Source organism: Dermacentor andersoni, chromosome 6 (genome assembly GCF_023375885.2).
Source record: "Dermacentor andersoni chromosome 6, qqDerAnde1_hic_scaffold, whole genome shotgun sequence".
NCBI lineage: Eukaryota > Metazoa > Arthropoda > Arachnida > Ixodida > Ixodidae > Dermacentor > Dermacentor andersoni.
In genome coordinates this window covers 163,986,877-164,006,291 of record NC_092819.1, presented here as the reverse complement: position 1 = coordinate 164,006,291, position 19,415 = coordinate 163,986,877, and the positions used below count along the sequence as shown (strand labels likewise).

The window sequence follows — 19,415 nt, the reverse complement described above, 5'->3', positions numbered from 1 at the left end:
GTAAGGGATGGAAAGTTAAAACTGTCAAATATAGTGATAGTGGCCTTGGGATACAGAGAAGATACCTTGTGTAATACATCATGAAACAATCATGCAAATGAACGGTCACTGTATAGCGGACAGTAGCAAGCCCCGATTATAATGGGTAGGCTCATGGTCTTGCAGATGACGAAAAGGATTTCTAAATGGGAGGGAACAGTCTCAATAGGTGAAGCGCCAATAGTGACGACACACAAGAAGAAATACAGACAGGACAAGGCGCTTCCTATTGAAAGCTATGTGCCAACTAGCCCCTCAACGTGTTTTACTGGAGGGAACAGTCATATGGGTGCACCGCAGGGAGCTGTGAGCGCCTATGAGAACACCACCACCTTGTTTTCTCCAACGGTCATGTCGAAATAAATCAAACTCAGTAGAAACAGAATGAAGCTCTTGGTCACCAACAGATGAATTAGGCAGGTTTCAGCAAGTATTACAAGGTTGGATGAGGATGAGTCAATGAGAGACTGCCTAGAGCATCACTTTTGTGTAAAACACCTCTGATGTTAGTAAAAAGAAATGACAGATCAGCTCGCTGGTTATATTCGAGAGCAGAGTGCACTTGCTATGATCCGAGTTTGACAACTTTACGGTCGAATGTGTATGCATCGTTCCCAATTATTAGTTTGTTATAGCATAGTCTGAATGAAATATTTCAGCTTTTCCCAAAGTTGACCAGGTGTTTACAAGCAAAGCACTGTCTCATGCAAAGAAAAGTCAGCAGAAGGGCACAAAATAAAATTTCAGGCAATACAATACAATTAAATATTGTATACAAGCAAAATAATTCTCCTTGTGTGGCCTTTTTGGTTACACGAGGGTGCACAGATTGGTTGCTCTCTTTCACAAAGGAGCTCTTGCACCACTTTGAGAGCCAAATTAAAAATAAAATTCCTTGTTGAAGCGATATAAGCATGCTTGTTTCCATCACTATGGCATACAACCTTCTCATTGTCACCCCAACCCAAAGACATGTTCCAAGCAGCAGACAGTTCCCTCAAGTTGTAAGACTGGCCATGTTTTATGAAATCTTTATTGTGAAAACTTAAACGATAGCTTGCTTGTTTTCCTTTAGACATATAAATGAGAGTTGAACACGGAAACAAAGTGGGTGCTATACCTTGCAAGACCAAAATTTTTTGGGATTCATTTATTCTGAGTGCATGCCAGCATGGAAACCACCTTTCCTATACTCTTGACACAGTTAAATATGTTTCGTTGTTCCAATGTGCCATTTATGCTTAATATCCCAATAAACTAGCTCTATTTTCACTTTGTCTTGTTCTTTTTTGCATGTCTTCTAAATGTGAACCTCCGATGTATACTGGTATGTTTGGTTGCTTTGTTTACGTTTTGCACGTCGCTGCTGGTGGATTGATACATTCTCTAGATTGTTATGTAGAACCAAAGTTCTACCCTGTTGGTACAAATAAATTAAACAAATGAAAAATACAACACTTACCAATAAGTCAGTGGCGCAAGGGAAAAGGCGTTGGCCACCAGAAGACGGACATCGGTGCCATCATTGTCAGCCCGTTCAAACTCACGGATGCAGCCGAGCAGGTCATCCTTGGTGAGGAAGGGTCCATCAATCCGCTGCGCCTGCAGCGAGTCCAGCAGACGTCGCAGCCACAAGTCCTGGTGATTCTCGTCCAAGGATGTCAAAGCCTCCAGCAAGAACTTGCTAGCCTCACTGCGTGAGATGATGTGGCGCATATTGAAGCCATTAGTACTACAGCTTAGTCCAGAGTTCGACGGAAACCCAAGTGGAAAGCCATTCGCTTCATTGTAAACAAGTGGGGACTTTGATACGAATTTAAAAACAATATGAAGCATGCGTGGTTGCAGTGTTGTGCAGGTGTGAATGTACATGCTCCTACAGTTCACCTTGCAGATTTCTGCAAATAAATCAGCTGAAAGTTGGCATTTGCCCAGTCCTTGTTATTTTTTGTGCCATTAACCTTAGTTGTTATCTAATAAACATGCAGCATTACATAAAGTATAATGTCACTCTCTGATTCAGCCCCTGGATTCTGGAGTTTTACATGCCAAAACACCAATCTTATTATGAGGCACGCCATAGTGGGGGACTCCGGAAAGCTTTGGAGCAGTCGGGGTTCTTCACCCTGCACCCAATGCACGGCACCCAATCACTTCCTGCATATTCCACCCCCATCAGGATGACGCCACCGTGGTCAACATTAAACTCCTGATCTCATATTCAGCAGCACAATGCCATGGCCACTGAGTGTACCCCGATGAGTAGCTTCTGGATTGAATTAATTTATGTGCAGTCAAGGCTGCAGAAATTGATATTTGTTATCTTGTGGTTCTTCATTACACATCCTTCGCATGCTAAACGATGGCACATTCAGAGTATTCAGAGTGCTTATGGTTGTGCCTTTTAGGTGGCAATTGCAGCCACTGCAAACAACTGAATTGATGCAAGCAGGGCAGCATGCTATCTTGAGCACCAGAATTTTGTACAAGAAACCTTCCGGAATAGCTTTGGTAGCAATATAAGAAACTGAACTTGCATACGAAAAAAAAACTAAGAAATGTGCTACACTAATTTAATTACATAGCAGGCAGTTAAAATCAGCTTCACCTATCTGATCTTCAAATTAAAAAAATGATATTGGTAGTTGCATAGAAATTCACTTTTAATTAGAATGCGTGATCACGGTTGTCTCCACTTGAATATTGAACCAGGCAGGGTACAAATGAAGCTAAAATGTCAACATACATTTTGAAAGCATGGTGCAATTCCAGCAAAGGTTGCCAAGATCCCACAGATGCTGCCGACTACTAAAAAAAAAAGCTCATAAACAAAGTTGTTGACCCATGGCACATAAACAGACCTTTCTCCCTGTACATGTTTATTTTGTCCGCACTACTCATGAATTCTTTTACAGAAATAAAGAAATGATATCGAATGAAAATGGATGAAATTTTTTAGCTCTTAAGTTTACAGCGCAAGAAATTTCGGGAGAAGACTTGAAACACGAAACGACAAGCACAAGCCCTATGGTAGCGCTTGTGCCTGTCATTTCATGTTTCAAGTGTCATCCTAAAAACTGTATGCGAAAGATCTAAGAGGTGTCGATTACAAACCAGTCCGACCCAATGCCTTGCTATGGAATTCTTTGCTACACATAATCTAGCCTGTATGATTATCATTTTTTGTATTTATACTTGTTTGAATTGGTTGGACCAGCAGAGGGTTCACAGTATTTGCTGTAAATAAATAAAACAAAGATATCTGCCTTCCTTGTGACTCCCTACATCCTGTAACATCTCTGTGTGTCAAAAGGCAACATCAGTTTGCATACAACGCCTGTATTGCCAAAGGACAGGTTCACTACAGAATGATTCAATTGCTGGCTGCACAGACAACCACACAGTATGTACTGCACCAGAGGTAAGAGAGAAATTTGCAGGCATTAATTATACTAATAAAATGAAACAGCTGTGATTCAGAGAAAACACAGGAAGTGAAAAGAAATTTGAGCAGCAACAAGAATGAACCATGATGTTTAACAGTGCAAACTTGGACAAAGGATGGGAAAAGAGACAGACGTAGGCAAGCGCTGACTTCCAACAAAATTTTTCTTCAAGAAAAAAAAAAAATATATATATATATATATATATATATATATATATGTATATATATATATAGATAGATAGACAGATAGATATATATAAACGGGGTACACATGCGCGATTTTGTACTAGCACTGGCTCATATCTTTGACAAAACAAATCGGAACATCAGTGCACGACACCAGTCATCGTCATAGAGTGGGCGCATCTTTTCTTGCATATCCCAAATGTGATGGTTCCTGGGTCGATAGGGCTGTTCAAGGTTTGCTTACCACATTGTTCTCTTCAAATGCCGCTGCTTCTATTACGAGTCTGGTGCGTTCATGTGTGTGCTCAGCAATAACTGCAGTGTCATAGAAGAGAGGCTTACAAGAGCACTCAGAACAATGTTGTTCCAAGAAGCCATCCCTGCCCTTCTGAGTTTTTTAATGGTTCTGTTGAACGCACATGTTTAGAAATCTCCCGGTCTGCCCCACGTATGTCTGCCCACATGAGAGAGGGATATTATACGCAACGCTTTTTGTGCATTTTTCACCAGACGGGTTCCTATGCTTGATGTCACAGTCTTGTTTCTCCTTATATACAGAACGGGTCAGTCTGCATAACTTGGACAATTTATTGGGAGTGGGAAAGACAACTGTGACACCTGATCGCTGGCCAATCTTAATTAATCTATGCGAAACACGGTAAAAGTACGTGGTACTATGCACCACGAACCAAAAAGCCACTATTATTTTTCAGATGATCCCATGGTAAATTGATCAAAAGGGCTATTGCGAATACGTGCTTTTGTGATGCCTTAAAGGGACCCTGAAACGATTTTGACGATTTTGTACAAACGTACTGAGTCGTTAGGGTTGGTCCTTCCGATGATTAATTGACGCATGTAAGTGCTCCACGTAAAGCATGTAATTTATTATAAGGTTTTAAAAATGTACATCACTGCCAATCGCAGCACACCGCTCGGCTGAATTTTCAGCCGCCCCTACCCATTTGACATAAATTGCCCTAATGACGTCAGTAGGGCGAGCTATCCGATTGGCTGTCCGGGGCGCGTCATTGATAATTTTTCCAACTTATTGGTGAACAAATGTTGTTTGTAATAGTTGGAATGTTAGTTAATTTGTTTCTATAAAAAGAAAGTAACAGAAAGAGAACGCACAAGAACAATTTCTCAGTACATTTAAGCACTTCCGGCACACAGCAAGTGTCGCCTGCTTGTGTTACAATGTGGTCCGTCTTGACGTGAGCTCCGCGGTCAGTGTTGTTCTGTCTTTTCATGAGTGCCATGAATTGCCTTTGTTGTGTTGTGGGCTGCAAACATAGTGACTGGCACTATGCCAAGCTGCGACATGGTGTCCTTCTACAAGGCAGCAGACGAGCAGAGTGGCTGCCGCACATCGGACTATCGTTATCTGTTGGCACCAGGATTTATAGGTCTGGGGCCGCCACATTATGCCGGAGGATTAATACCACAATAGCGTTTTGTGAGTCCGGTATACAGGTTATCTATTCGGGTAAACGCAAGCAAGGGTACAGGGCCTGGCCGCTTGACCATGCCCTTTCACAGGATGAGCAGAAGCACAAATATGAATGATCTGCACGGTGCAGCGACATGGTGACAAAGAGCTCAACCAAACACAGTAGCAGTCACGAAATGTATTCTTTGCTGCTGGTGTAAATTTTTCGCAGCAGTGTAATTGTTAACATGCTGTTTTTGTAAATGTTTAAAATGTTTTACACTTGGTTAGAACAATATTAGCTCTTTGTTTGGTTGGTTAAGCTCTGCGCCAACAGGTGGCTGGACCGTGCAGACTGATCAGGCCGCTCACGTATGTCTACGCTGAAGTTGCTTCATCAACTTGAGTTTATGCCTCCACCCATCCATCGAAACACCCAGCTTGCCTGTAGTTACCGGTATACCAGACACGTTCAGCACTGCGACAGAATGCTCGCAACGCACGCTGTTTCTATAGCTCTCGCTTGGGGTCGACTGCAAGGCAGCAGCCGAAGAGGTTGGAGAGGCTTCGCGCGCTCGCTCCTAGAGAACCAGAGGTAGACAACATGACGAGCCATCATGACACAGAGCCACTGAAGGCGGAGCTTAGCCCCGATCCCTCGGCGAACGAGTTGAGGAGAAAATGCATTGTAATCGCCCATAGCTCTCTTAACATGAGACGCTTCACACAAATTGTGGTGGAAATGATTAACTTTAGCTGTACCCTATGCATCTACAAAATTTGTCTGAACCATTTCAGGGGCTCTTTAAGCAAGTCATGCAGTTATACAATTCAGCACAGCTTTAATGTTCAAGGGTCAGGACGCAGGAACATCAGGACACAGGGTATGCCAAACACTTGTTCATGTTCGTAGCAGGACTTTGCTTAAGAAAATAAAGCTTGTGCAGAGAACTCGTGAAACTGCCACTCAAGTACAGGAATCACCAAGACGGAAAGTCGCGGTAATGCCATACATTCACAGCGTTTCGCATAGATTAAAGAAGACTGGCCAGTGACCGGATGCCACACTTGTCTTTTCTGCTCCCAATAAATTGTGTAAGCTATTCATTCAGTAAATAAAGAAAAACAAGAATGTAACATCAAGCATAGGAACCCGTCTGTTGAAAAATGCACAAGAAACGTGTATAATATCCCTCTCTCACAGGGGCAGACATATGTGGGGCAGACCAGGAGATGTCTAAACGTGCGCCTTTGAAAGCACCATCAAAAAACTGAGAAGGGCACGGATGGCTTCTTGGCAAAACATTGTTTCGAGTGCTGTTGTAAGCCTCTCCTCTATAACACTACAGTTATAGCTGAGCACACACATGAGCACACAAGACTCACAATAGAAGCAGCGGCAATTGAAGAGAACAATGCAGTAAACAAACAAGCCTTATGGACCAAGGAGCTCTCATACTTGGGATGCGCAAGAAAATATGCGCCCACTCCATGACGATGACTGGTGTTGCGCACCGATTTTTCGATTTGTTTTGTCAAAGATATGGGCCAGTGCTGCTGCAAAATTGCGCATATGCAATCCATATATACGTTTCTTTTTTTTTGAATAAAAATTTAGTTGCAAGTCAGTGCTTGTCTACGTCTATCTTTGTTGCCATCCTTTGTCCAAGTTCGCACTGTTAAACATTATGGATCAACACCAACTAGCCAGGTTGCATAGTATGCCACAGCAAGAATGAAGACGGTTGACATAAAAGTATACCATGAATTAAACAGCGCAAAGCACTCCTCAACCTTTAATACAGCACAGCAATAAATTAGGGAAAACAACACTAAAAGCAGAATTAACAAGAATGCTTCTTTAATACATTTATGCACTTCAACTCCAATCAAGCCGATGTTCGAGTTGCTGTCTGAACGTTTACATAGTTCTAACGCATTCCAAGCTTCTTGTATACAAGTTATATAAGAATTTTCTTTGTTTTAGGTTAGCTAACGCATCTATGAAGCGACTTTTGTCTTGCGATTATTTTTGTGTCCGAATATGAGCGTTGCGTCATATTGACGGGTGACTGGCGAAAATTGAAGTTGCTACGCAAGTCTCACCTTACTACGCAGGAAGTCGTTGTGGGTCCGCACACTCAATAGTCGCTACATAATGCGTGAAAGAAATTGTGCATTATAACTCAAGATCGAAATTTTTGGTGGCAGGAAAAAGAAAGCATACTTTACACTACATCCCAATGGTACTGAAGAGCTCTGAAAGAAGGCTAATTACGTTTTTTCGGGAAAAACCAACTGGGATACTTTACTAATGATACGCCGTCGGACACTTCACGTTGTTTTCTGTCTGGGCTGTCGACGCACACAGCAATGCCTCTGCGGGTTCAATGCCTCTTCAAGTTACGAGATGACGCCCCGCACTACACTACAGATGCAAACTTCAGCGACAAGCATGAGAAACTCTACAACCGCTCGGTGTACCACTTCACCCGTCACGCAGTGCCGCTGAAATGCACAGCAAGCAGCAGTACTGCCGTACATTGGAGCAACGATCCCTCCGACAATGACGACAGTCACAGAAAACGAGGCCGTCGTACGGCTGCAAATCACACGACAAAATATGGTGCGATACAAATGTGGGGATCACCATCTGACACTGACCTGCGAAGCGTGAAGCCTCTAATTTGGAAGCTTTTGAGGATCTTGCTGCGCAGTTTCACGGACATTTCAAGCTGTCGGCGACAAAATGCGAAGCATAGACGCACGTTTCACAAGCAGCCACTACACAAGAACGATAGCTGCGCCTTGTCAAGAGTATGCAAGCTGTTTATACTTCAATTTAAAGCGCGGCAAAGCTGTCGACGAAAGGAAGCAGACATTTCTTTCCAGGATCCCGCGCTTTTTGAGAGTATACCCATGTAAACCTCTAGAGAAATACATGCGAGGTGTTAACAACACCACAAGATGCTCTGCAAGTGCCCCTTCTGCCACACAACGATAATCGTCATCTGCCTTGATGCGTTTCCTTTCTTTAACCCTGTGAGCCTGGTACTTTCCAGTAACGAGCGGCAGGCGCATTATCACCATGATAGCATAATCGTCATCTGCCTTGATGCGTTTCCTTTCTTTAACGCTGCGAGCCCGGTACTTTCCAGTAACGAACGGCACGCGCGTTATCACATCACACTAATATGTGCTTTAATTTACCAAGTGAGATGAGTTACTTTTATGGCTCATTCTGTCAAATCACACTATCATCACGCATTCATCAATATTCTATTGGATATTGCAAATATTTAATGAAACATGTTTACCTGTTATGCAGATATGCAATGGCAAGCCCTTCTGTGTGTTCCAAAGATAAAACTTAAGCTCTAAATTAACGAAGACATTTCTAGTCAGAAACAACAAGCAGAAACGGTGAATGCGTAGCATCAGAAGCTCAAAATACAGAAATGATGAGAAGTGTTGAATGATTTTAAAGGGGCCCTGAACCACTTTTTATCGAAGTGGAGAAACACATTTGAAGCAAAAATAGGCTATTTCAGAACCACTTTGCCGCAAAAAGTACTTCAGTGCGTTCAGCAGAAGCGGAGTTATGGGCAAGCAAACGCGGCCTCAGCTGTACTTCCCTTCTTCCTCCAAAGCCTTGCACTGCGAAGGCTACTGCGGAGACGTCACCGTGGCGCGCAGTTCAAATTTACGATTTGGTGCCTATGCCGCTCTAAACGTAAAAGCTAAACGCTGCTGTCCTCAGAGAGCCGCAGTGCGCTTAACCACTTAAAACCCCTCAATCTCCCAAAGTAGCGCCATTCGCTTCCCTCCTCCTCCGCTCGGCGCGGCCTCGGCGGTGGCGCCGCCGGTGGTGGGCCAGCCGTAGCAGACGACGGCTAACACGCTACGGGAGGAAATCCGCAGAAAAGTTCGTTCGAGCCCTGCGGAGCAGTTTTTTCAATCGAGATCTTTCTTCGTCAGTCGGTAACTGGCTTTTAGAATTTCGTGTTGGAATTGTGGAAGAAATAGAGAAAATGACCATTATTGAAGGCGTAATTAAGGCGTAAAGCGCGCGACGTTGAGAGTTCGTGTTGCTGAAACACGACGCAAGCACACGGTGTACTCAAACACGCGCGTAATTACCAAAGTTTCAGGTGTTGACAGCGTGAAAGTATGTGTACGTGGTTTCGTAGGTTCATTCACGTACCTGCAGGACACTTTTGTTCGGTCGGCGCGTGAGAGATTCCGGCTATGTGCGGTCAGCAATGCCTGGCAACAGGGCCGTTTTTTTTTTTTCATTGCGGGGTGCTTTGGTAATCGTGACGATATATTGTTTTTTTTTTACAAGTACTGCTCCAGGAGGGCACATGTAATGGCTAATGGAGGCCTCTGAAGAGCACGTAACATTACACTAACGCAGGCGTCGCAGGGAGTGTTCGCATACAAAATTGGCTGTCCGCGATTTTATACCCCCTTGGCATGCACAGGCTTCGGCGAGCCCCATCCAGCCCTGGTTCTAGCTTTGGTCTTCCCGTTGCCGCTTTGTTGCCCTGGAGGCGCCGTCAATAATTAGAAATAATGACAAGTTGTTACAACTAGTAAATAAAATTTATTGAAGAAATACAATCGCGCCGAGGCGCCAACTTCTGAAGCAGCGCTAGCGCGCGAGTGTTATGAAACGCCAACGAGGAATTTACCGGCCCACGTACGACTCTACGATCAAAGTGCACGTTAAACATCACCAGGCGAGCTAGATAAAGTTATCCGGAGCCATCCACTGCGACCTCCATCCTAGCTTTAGTCGCTTCGGAACGTTAAAAACGTTAATCACCGCAAACCAAATCAATACATGCGGGCGTACATTCGAAGCTAAAAGGCTGCATGGTAAGTCATAGTGAGCCTTGCAAAAGCGTCGAGAATGTGCTAACTTCTGGTGGAGCTCAAAACACACCCTGAATAAAGTCGCTTTTATGTCACAGGCCAGCTGCAGATGCGTGCATTTCACCGCAAGACGAAACTGCATGAAACAAAGAGAGCACATTCGAAAAAAAAAAAAAAAAAAAGTCAGACAACGCGCTAAAAACCACGCAGAGCATGAACACACACTTTTTCGAGGCGGAAGGCGTGAACTAGGCTCAAAACAAGAGGTTGTGAGTAGCCGTGGCCCTTACTTCACTAAGCCGTGCGTTCTTTGCCACTTCCTCGAAGTCAGACCGCCCGATCCTGCGAATCCACACTTCTTGCGTTGCGCCCGCCGGACGGAAAAGCAAAAAGCTTTTTGCCCTCGCTGTGTCCGTTGCGGCAACCGAAGGCGCAGCAGTATGCCATCGCAATTAAGTTCTCGGCCCTGCACATTCTATTACGCTAACGCACTCCGTCAGTCCGCCTGCCGTACTTTCGTCGCCCAGGCCCAACCATGGAGGTCGGCGCGCGCTGGAAAGAAAAAATATACAATAGACCTCAGACTCTGCCCAGGCGGCGTTGCGGAAAAACCCGTCACCAGCGCCCCCATCGCAGCCTTGGCGCTAACTGAGTAGTGCAAGGAGAGCTGTCCGCAAGCGAAGGTGCATAGGCCACAATGGACCCTTCTCTTTCGTTTGTGTTGAGGCACGGTTTCCTAAAAATCAAGGACCTGGAAAGCTTCTTCTGCCCATCCACGCTTCGGAAAGGAAGCTCAGCAGGGCGAAGTACGTGTACAATATAAAATAAAGTCTCCAGTGTTATTTCGGCGTGCTGCAACTCGCAAGTACAGAGAGCATCAGGTTTGTCTATAGACATATCAGCATAAAAATCTGAGCATTTCAAATTGCTTCATATTGAATATGTCCTGAACACAAGACTTAAGTATCTCCTATATTTTTATGTATTTTATCGTAATGTTTTGTCTCGCAATTATTTACAGAGAGTAAATCCTTTCATAGCCTTTTCCAGGGCAGCAAAGAGAAAACGTGTTCCAAGGCAGCAAACAGCGTGCGATCATAACGAAAGTAAGCTTCCTACAGTGACTACGCGCCGCATCTTTCTTTCTCGCAGGATCTACAGCATCGCTCAGTACCTAAATTTGAACTTTTCGCAGACGCTTCGAGCAAGAAGCGCGCACAAATAAATGTAAATAAACGCGACATTTTTTTCTTTACACACGTGCGTTACTTCGCAATTACTCATCCAGTGTTCCTACAGCAACATCATTGCTCACATTTGAAAAATGCAGTCGAGCAGGCTCAGCACGTTGCGAAGCATGCTTGTTGTATCGGCGCAGGACATACAAAATACCGAAATTAGAAATGAGCTCGCGATACAACGATGCTCTAGAACAGTATTTTGAATTCATAAACGAACCAAAATGTTTGGTTAAGCTGACCTGCCATATCTCTCCGTTCCACTTGTTGAGTCAAGCGGAGGCGGACGTCTGTGAAAAGGTGGAGATATCGATGGCACATAAGCAGGATGGTTCGCAACGTTGTTTTTTCTGTTACCAACGAAGTAGCGGCTGCAGATTCTTGAGTTTTCGCTTGGTTACCACTGTCCTCCGTCAGGGCTACGCAACACAATTACAGAAGAACAAAATTGTCGCACTTTCTCATACCAGCCGCTGTGTTGTGGGGAACGCAAGTAATCCGATTACCCAACAGGTTGAACGGCCCGTATCCAGCGCTCTCGCCATTCCCCTTCATACGATCGCGATAGAAATCGGTAAAACTGAACGTTGTTATTCAGTCCTTCACGTTCATGGCCATTTACAACACAACAGTAACGTCGATTGCGGCGTTTCTTCGTAGCGCGCGGAGCTATCGCGGTTGCCGTCGTTTCCGCCATCAGTCTGACGAATGAGCCAGCAAGCGCTTTATGGCAGTTCAGCGGCGCGTCCGACTAGCGTAGGAATTCATAGCTCTCTGTCTGGGTGTTAAATGCGCAAAACACTCGCAATATGGACCAAAATCTAGTTAAATAGTTGTTTCGCAGTCGCTAGCTGCATAGGCAACTTAGCAAGGGAGTCGGGCTTCGCACTACTCAATTACTGCCTCTTCGCAACGGCAGGTGGCGCTACGCGTCTTGCAAAACTCCAGAGTCTGACGTCCATAGCGCGGCGCCTGCTCCACGCTGGAATGAAAAAAATATACAAAAGCGCGGCGCCAGCTTCCATGGGGGAGCGGAGGAGGCTGGGGCGCCAGGAGACGTGGAGGATGGTGGTCATAGAGTTAGTAGAACAACTCTAGAGGAAAAGCTGGGCCGAAAAAGTGGGAACCTCTAGGGCTCCGCCCTGTTGCTACTGGTCAATGTGGCCAGCGCAATTACTACTGAAAGAGCTGAAAACAGGTACAGGTTACCTTATGCTTTGTCATCTAAAACGCATACCTGATGGCTTTATGAAGATGGTGCGTTAATATTAAGTTTACAGAAAGCGATTGCTAAGTCAGTGACTTATGTAAATCAAGATGTACGCATTCATGCAATAAAGGATGACGCGAATTTCGGTTTCGAATCTGTTGTTTGGATGCGTAGTAGTTTCGTACAGTTTAGGTTTGACATGCGATCGCGCGTCGACATCGGACGCTATGGCACACTCGTGCCTTTTGTGCCCCGAAGTGCTCTGGCATATACCTTCACATGTAAATGAACGAATGTATCTCCTTGTTGAGAATATCACGCGAGTAGGCAGCTCTTGTGGTGCATCACAATCGTTTGAGAAGCGTCACAGAAGGACATTTTTCTACATGCGGAGCGGTGTTTGCAGGTTTCCCATCAGTAGGAAATTGCTGGACAGGCGGACCAGCGCACCGGAATTGTATTGGCGAAGCCACAAGCAACTCATAGAATCTGTTTAATTGTTGCACTTTGAACAATCGTGCTTCTACAAAGGCCACAGCAGAAAAACAGCCTGATGCCGAGTATTTCTGTGCCACGAAGTAATCAAGAGGCGAGTGCCTAATGCGGACGAAATCGAGTGCATCGAGACTTAGAACGACAGAAAGCTGAGCTAGTTGGTAAGGATTCATTATGCAAAACAGAGGAGAAGTGGACGGCGCTCGTGTTGTCCACTTCTCTACTCTTGTGTCCTGTCTGCACGCCTCACCTCCGTTTTGCATAACGAGTGCATCAACCCACATGTTAATAGCGTAGGCGTTTTATTAACTGTGCAATATTTTCAACACTTCCTTGCATGCCATTTCATGTGGCATATCTTTTCTGGTCACAAATTTGTGCAGCGAATGTATTTGCGTGATCGACTCCGGGCCTGTGGGACCGTTCACTTGCACTTGATGCTGAGTCATTTACATGTATCCATAAACTGCAGATATGCACATCAGATCCCTGCGAGCATTTTCAAAATTCAATTATTTTAGACAACAGGCACATATGCAATATTGACATAATCTCAAATACCACTAAGCAGCTGGGACACATTTTTGTTGACCATACTCGCCGGTAAAACAAGTTGATCATGTGGACAGCTCCAGCTCATTTTCCTTAAATTAGTGTGTACAAGGGGTATGCAAAAACAATTTTTTTCTCGCGCACCGATTATTTTGCTGTATAAGCAAGAGAACCCCCCACGTTAGTGTAACGTATCTTGTACATCACACTAATATGTGCTTTAATTTACCAAGTGAGATGAGTTACTTTTATGGCTCATTCAGTCAAATCACACTGCAAGCTGCATTCATCAATCTTGAATTGGATTTTGCAAATGTTTAATGAAACATATTTCCCTTTTATATAGATATGCAATGGCAAGCCCTTCTGTGTGTTTCAAAGGTAAAATTTAAGCTCTAAATGAAAGAAGACATTTCTAGTCAGAAACAAGCAAAAATGATGAATGCAGAGTATTAGAAGCCCAAGGTACAGAAATTATGAGAAGTGTCGAATGATTGTAAGAAAAAAGTCGTATTTGAAAATGCAAGACTCTTTAGTGGAGGTCAAGCAAGTCAATATAGGTAGAATACTCTGCAAAATTATGTGAGTGAGGGGATGTCAAACAACGGGTCACGAAATGCATTGTTTTTCTGCAAAAAAAAAAAAAAAAAAAAAAGCTGATTGCCATTGCATAAGTCACTTTAGCATCATGAGACTGCTGCTTGATAAATTCAGAAATAAACCAAAAAACAAGACACGCAAAAATAAAAATCAATTTAATGATGCCCTCTCCACACTGGGATAAATAAAAAAAAACATCACATCTAATGTGGACATATCAGACGCCTTGCGAAACACTAAAGGAAAAATTCAGTTTCGAGCTATGGCACTTGCCACATAGATGTGGGGGGCCTTGCACTAATAGTGAGTTACCACTGCCTTTAGAAATTAAAAGCATTCATGCAGACAAGGATGATTCTTTATATTTTTGGCTACCACTTCAAATGCCTCCACCAAGCGTTACAATGCTGCACGCAGCCATACTAAGGATCTCGCAGCAACACCTGCAGGTAGAAAGCAGAAGCAGTCAAACTGCTGGTGTGTTCTGGACACTATGTTTGAAAACTTTTAGGCAAGAAGAGTGCAAGAAGCAGACATAACAACTGCATTTATTTCCATAATTCCCCATTTGAATGGCCTTTTCTTTTTGCTTAGACAATGCCTACACCTAGCCACAGCAGCTCCCTCATACAGACTCCGCAAGCCAAGAGGCCATGGAGGCAAATGCAGGTAAGAAGCAAGAAGCAATAGCACTGGTATCGACATTCATCTAATTCTTTTCTTTTTCTTTCGTTTAGGCAGCCAGCACACCTCTAACAGCCACCTTGTCTGCGGGTGTGTCACCCTAGTCGCCAAGGAAACATTTGAGGGAAAGCGACAGGCAATGTGAACAGCCACTTCTCCATGTAAACGATACTCTTTCTCTCGGATGACTCCTACGCCTCACCTCGCCAGCACACTTGTGCACAAAGATGCCGTGGAGGCACGTGCAGGTCAGAGGCAAGAAGCAGTGGTACTGGTGTCGACATTCACCCAATTTCTTTTTCTTACACTGAGGCAGCCAGCACACCTTGAACAGCCGCCTTGACTGCGGGTGTGTCAGTAGATTCCTGTTGTACATATGCTCATAATAAACTTCAGTAAACTTGAACTTGATAATAAACTTGCAGGCAAATGGAACATTGATGCATTGTTTCTTTTAACATTTATTGTACACATACAATATACGTTATACTTTGCAGTGCTACAGAGCGTATATTGAAGCTTCCCCCTATATTTTGCACCTTTAATTACGTATGTGTTGTGTGGCCCTCAATGCAGTTCATGTTGTAGCAACTGCTTTGTCTGTGTATCGCACATTGGCTTAAGCTCGTGATATCCACATACGTCTCTCACATATACAAAATAAAGTTCTATGTAGTCCTCAGTGTTACAACAAAAAATGAAAGTAAACAATCCGATCGTGGAATTGTGTTTATTACAGTGATTCCTATGACAGTTACTGACAAGTTGACAACTTGAACTGGTCAATCCGTCCCATAGCCTCATCTATTTTTCAAAAATAAAGGAGGCTATGCTCCGTCATGGCAAGTAATTGTATGTATACATAAAAAAAGGGGGTATGTGTGTGTGTTTGTAGTGGGGGGTATAGGATTAGGGCGGTACGAAAAAATGTACCAACACCGTCCTCTAGACCCATTCCGTTAAGGTACCGTAACAAAGCGTATTATGCATTAAGTTCGTACAACCAACTCCGATATTACTACACACGCCAGGCGACGCGAGCTACATTTTCCATTACGCATTCGCGACTGCACCGGATGCCCTCCATATTATTCTCGTTAATCGTGCTCACTGCACAGAGGCAAAAGAAAGATGGACGCAGGTGCCTTTTAAGTATCTCGACCTTGCGAGGCACTGCTGCGCGTTCCAGGGGAGCTGTCCGTGCGAACACTCCCTGCGACACACCTGCCCCGGCGGCCCCACCTACGTACATACCGTTCTGCTTCGAGCTTTGATCCCCCCACTGTCCCTTGGGTGCCCTGGAGTTCCTGCGCCGCCTGCTTTATTATAATCACAGGTGCTCTCCTGAGACTTCCGTTTGTCGGTTACATGTCCCCTACAGCTGAATCAGTACTTGTAATAATAAAACAACCGATATATCGTCGCGGCGATAGTTCGCGAAAGCGGCTTTTGCAACATACCGCGCCCGTGCGAAGAGAATTACGGAACGCCAACGAGGAATCTGACCACAGCTTCGAGCTCGTAACCTCGTCGAGTGACACTCCTGCAACAGGCGTGACCGTTGAAAACCGCATACCACCGGAAACTTCAACAGGATCATCCCTCGGGTGCATAACTGCCACCTGTACGGCCAACATGGACCACACCCACACCGTCCCGCAACATAGAATAAAGAACCAACTTATAAAGCCCAAACACACGGCTACACGCACACATCACGACACTACAAGCGAGACGCCATGCTGCTACGCTGCTACGGTTGCGGGATTAAAAGTGACTACTGTCACCAAGTCTAGCAAGCGTCTCAGGAGCTGGCAACCTCGGCGCGTAGCAACATGGCGGCGCTCTTGCGGTTCCCGATTTCAATGCATGGGCCCTATGGGTAGCTTGTCCTCTAGAGTCAGTATAGTAACTCTATGATGGTGGTGGTAGAAACATTTATTGCCAATGATATGAATGGTGGGGGCGAAGCCCCCTACATGGCACTTGAGTGCTCCCTTACTATAAGGGGGCACCCTTACAGAGCGAAGGAGAGTCCTTGAAGCGCAATCCTTATTGCACTGGAGATGATCCGGCACTGGTCTTGAGCGGAAGTGCAGGTCAGAAGAGTCTCCCAGTAAGCCACCGCCACGGCAGGTGATGGGGGATGAGGGAAGGTGGGGCATGTGAGGAGGGTGTGCAGGAAGTCTCCTGGTTTGCCGCAAAGTTTGCATGTTGAGGGGAATTGGTCTGGATATCTGGCATGTAGTAGAATGGGGTATGGAGCAGTCCGAGTTTGTAGTCGACGCCAGTGTGCGGCCTGCTCTATGGTGAGGGATGGGGCTGGGGGTGTGTATTCCCTTCGTTTGTCCCGGTAGTACGAGAGAATATCACGGAAGGAGAGCAGGCACTCCCCGGCCCGTAGAGGGGGCTCGGCTCCCACTGCCCGGAATGTGAGACCTCGGGCGAAGGAGTGAGCCTCCTCGTTGCCGGGGAGGCCAGCATGTGCTGGCGTCCAGATTAGGGTTATGCGGCGCCGGGGCTGCCAGAAGCGTAGTAAGCGCGCAGCGGTGCGGGATATGTAGCCATTGGCATAGTTGAGAATGGCGGATTTGGAGTCAGTGATAACTTTGGTGGCAGATGAAGAGATGAAAGCAAGCGCGATGGCTGCCTCTTCTGCCTCTGTGGTGGAATTGGTGATGATTGAACTGGAGGTTAGAAGCTTTGCTCGATTGTCGGCTACCGCCAGGGCCATACGGGAGCCTGACGTATATTCCGCTGCGTCCACGTAGACCACCTCATGGTCCTCGCCATACTGTTTGTGGAGGGCCCGAGCCCTACTATTCGGCGGTTCCCGTCTCGCTCAGGGTTCATGTTCTTGGGGACAGGGGGTATGTTGAGGTTAGAGCGGAGGATAGGAGAAAGGGGGACCCTCTCGGTAGGGTATGTAATTGGGGTTAGGCTTAATTGGGATAACAGAGTGCGGCCAGGCTCTGAGTTAGACAGACGGGATATTTGTGCCGTAAAGGTAGCTTCTCTGAGTTCCTCAAAGGTGTTGTGGACACCGAGTTTGAAGAGTCGGTCATTGGATGTGCTGGGAGGAAGGCGTAGAGCTGCTTTCGTGCAACTCCGTAGCAGCGCGTTTACTCGATCTCTCTCCTTCTGTCGAAGGGGTAGGTAAGGAAGAGCATATGCGGTGCGGCTTATTATGTAAGCCTGGGTGAGGCGAAGCGTGTTTTCCTCGCGTAAGCCAGCCCGGCGGTTCGCTATGCGGCGAATCAGTCGGGTGGTCTGTTGAGCGTGTGTTTGGAGAGTTTTTATGACTTCTCCGTGCGCGCCATGAGAGTGGATGACTAGCCCTAGCACTCGGATTTTTTATACTAGTGGGATGGGGTGAGTACCTAGCGTAAGGGTGATGGGAGGAACGACTGAATCGTGTTGCTTGTGGCGGTATAGAAAGAGCTCCGATTTTGATGGGGAGCAGGTCAGGCCCCGCTCTCGTACATATGTGTCGATGGTGGTTAGTGCCAAATGTAGGTGTTGTTCTATTTCGGCGTTACTGCCTCGGTTTGTCCAGACAGTGATGTCGTCGGCGTAGAGGCTAAAATGGATGTCGGGGATTTGAGCTAGTTGTTGGGGTAGGTGAAGGAGTGCTATATTGAATAATATAGGGGAAAGGACGGCTCCCTGGGGCGTACCTCGTGCCCCGAGTGTGATACCTGGGAGGCTGTGGCCACCGAAAGTGTGGCTGTGCGGTGGCTGAGGAACTCTCGGATGTAGTTGTACATCCTGGCTCCGACTCCCAAGGTTGTAAGGTTTTGTAGGATAGCTGAGTGTGTAACGTTGTCAAATGCCTTAGTAAGATCCACACCTAGAATAGCTTTGGTGTCGTTGGTTTGGGAATCTAGAATGTGATGTTTTAGCTGTAGGAAGACGTCTTGTGTGGAAAGTCCAGGACGAAATCCAAACATGCAGGCAGGTGGGCATCAGATCATTGCGTTCTAGGTAACGGCAGAGCCTGGTCTTGAGTACGTGTTCCATCAGTTTGCCCACCGAAGATGTCAGAGAGATGGGTCTGAGGTTAGAGGTGAGCAGAGGTTTCCCGGGTTTAGGTATGAAGACGACTTTGGCCTCTTTCCATTGCGATGGGAGGGTGCCCTTTTGCTAGCACCCGTTAAAGTATTTGGTAAGGGCCGCAATGGATTCAGCGTCGAGATTCCGGAGTGCCTTGTTATGTATCCCGTCCGGACCGGGGGTTGAGCACGTGTTAAGTCTCTGGAGTTCAGCCTGAACTTCTGCTTCTGTAATGGGTTGGTCGAGGAAGTCGTTAGGGGGGCCTGCATAGTCGGGGTGTGTTAAAGGAGGTTGTGTGGGGAAGTACAGATTTCGAAGTTCTTGGAGGAGTTCCAATGGAGGTGTATCGGAAGTATGTGTGAGTTTGGTGAGGTTGTGTCTTTGTGTAGTCTTAGACTGTGTGGAGTCTATTAAGTGTCTAAAGAGGTTCCAGGTCTGAGGTAAACTCATATTGCCAGCTAGCTTGTTGCATAGTGACTCCCAGTTTTGTCGTGAAAGAGTCGCTGCGTGTGTCTTTATCTCTTTGTTGAGACGGGCGAGGCGGCGTCGAAGTTTCCGGTTCCAACACTGCCTTTGCCAGCGTCGTTCGAGGCTTGCTTTAGC

At 45.7% G+C, this 19,415-nt stretch overlaps 1 protein-coding gene and 1 long non-coding RNA gene across 2 annotated transcripts in view; one reads left to right on the top strand and one right to left on the bottom strand.

The window, feature by feature from the left end:
• The window catches only part of PolE2 (DNA polymerase epsilon subunit 2), a 123,792-nt gene extending 115,726 nt beyond the window's left edge, over nt 1–8,066 (bottom strand). Inside the window, exons 1-3 of the mRNA XM_050172274.3 lie at nt 7,939–8,066; nt 7,767–7,837; nt 1,502–1,732 (exon numbers count right to left, since the gene is read on the bottom strand). Of these exons, the coding sequence (XP_050028231.2) occupies nt 1,502–1,732; nt 7,767–7,831 (296 nt within the window). The 5' untranslated portion in view covers nt 7,832–7,837; nt 7,939–8,066. The remainder of the gene's footprint in view (nt 1–1,501; nt 1,733–7,766; nt 7,838–7,938) is intronic.
• Nucleotides 8,067–13,405: 5,339 nt separating this feature from the next.
• LOC140218853 (uncharacterized) lies at nt 13,406–15,198 on the top strand. Its single transcript, XR_011895044.1, has 2 exons — nt 13,406–14,744; nt 14,813–15,198. It is a non-coding gene; the product is annotated as an uncharacterized lncRNA (long non-coding RNA).
• Nucleotides 15,199–19,415: the final 4,217 nt, after the last annotated feature.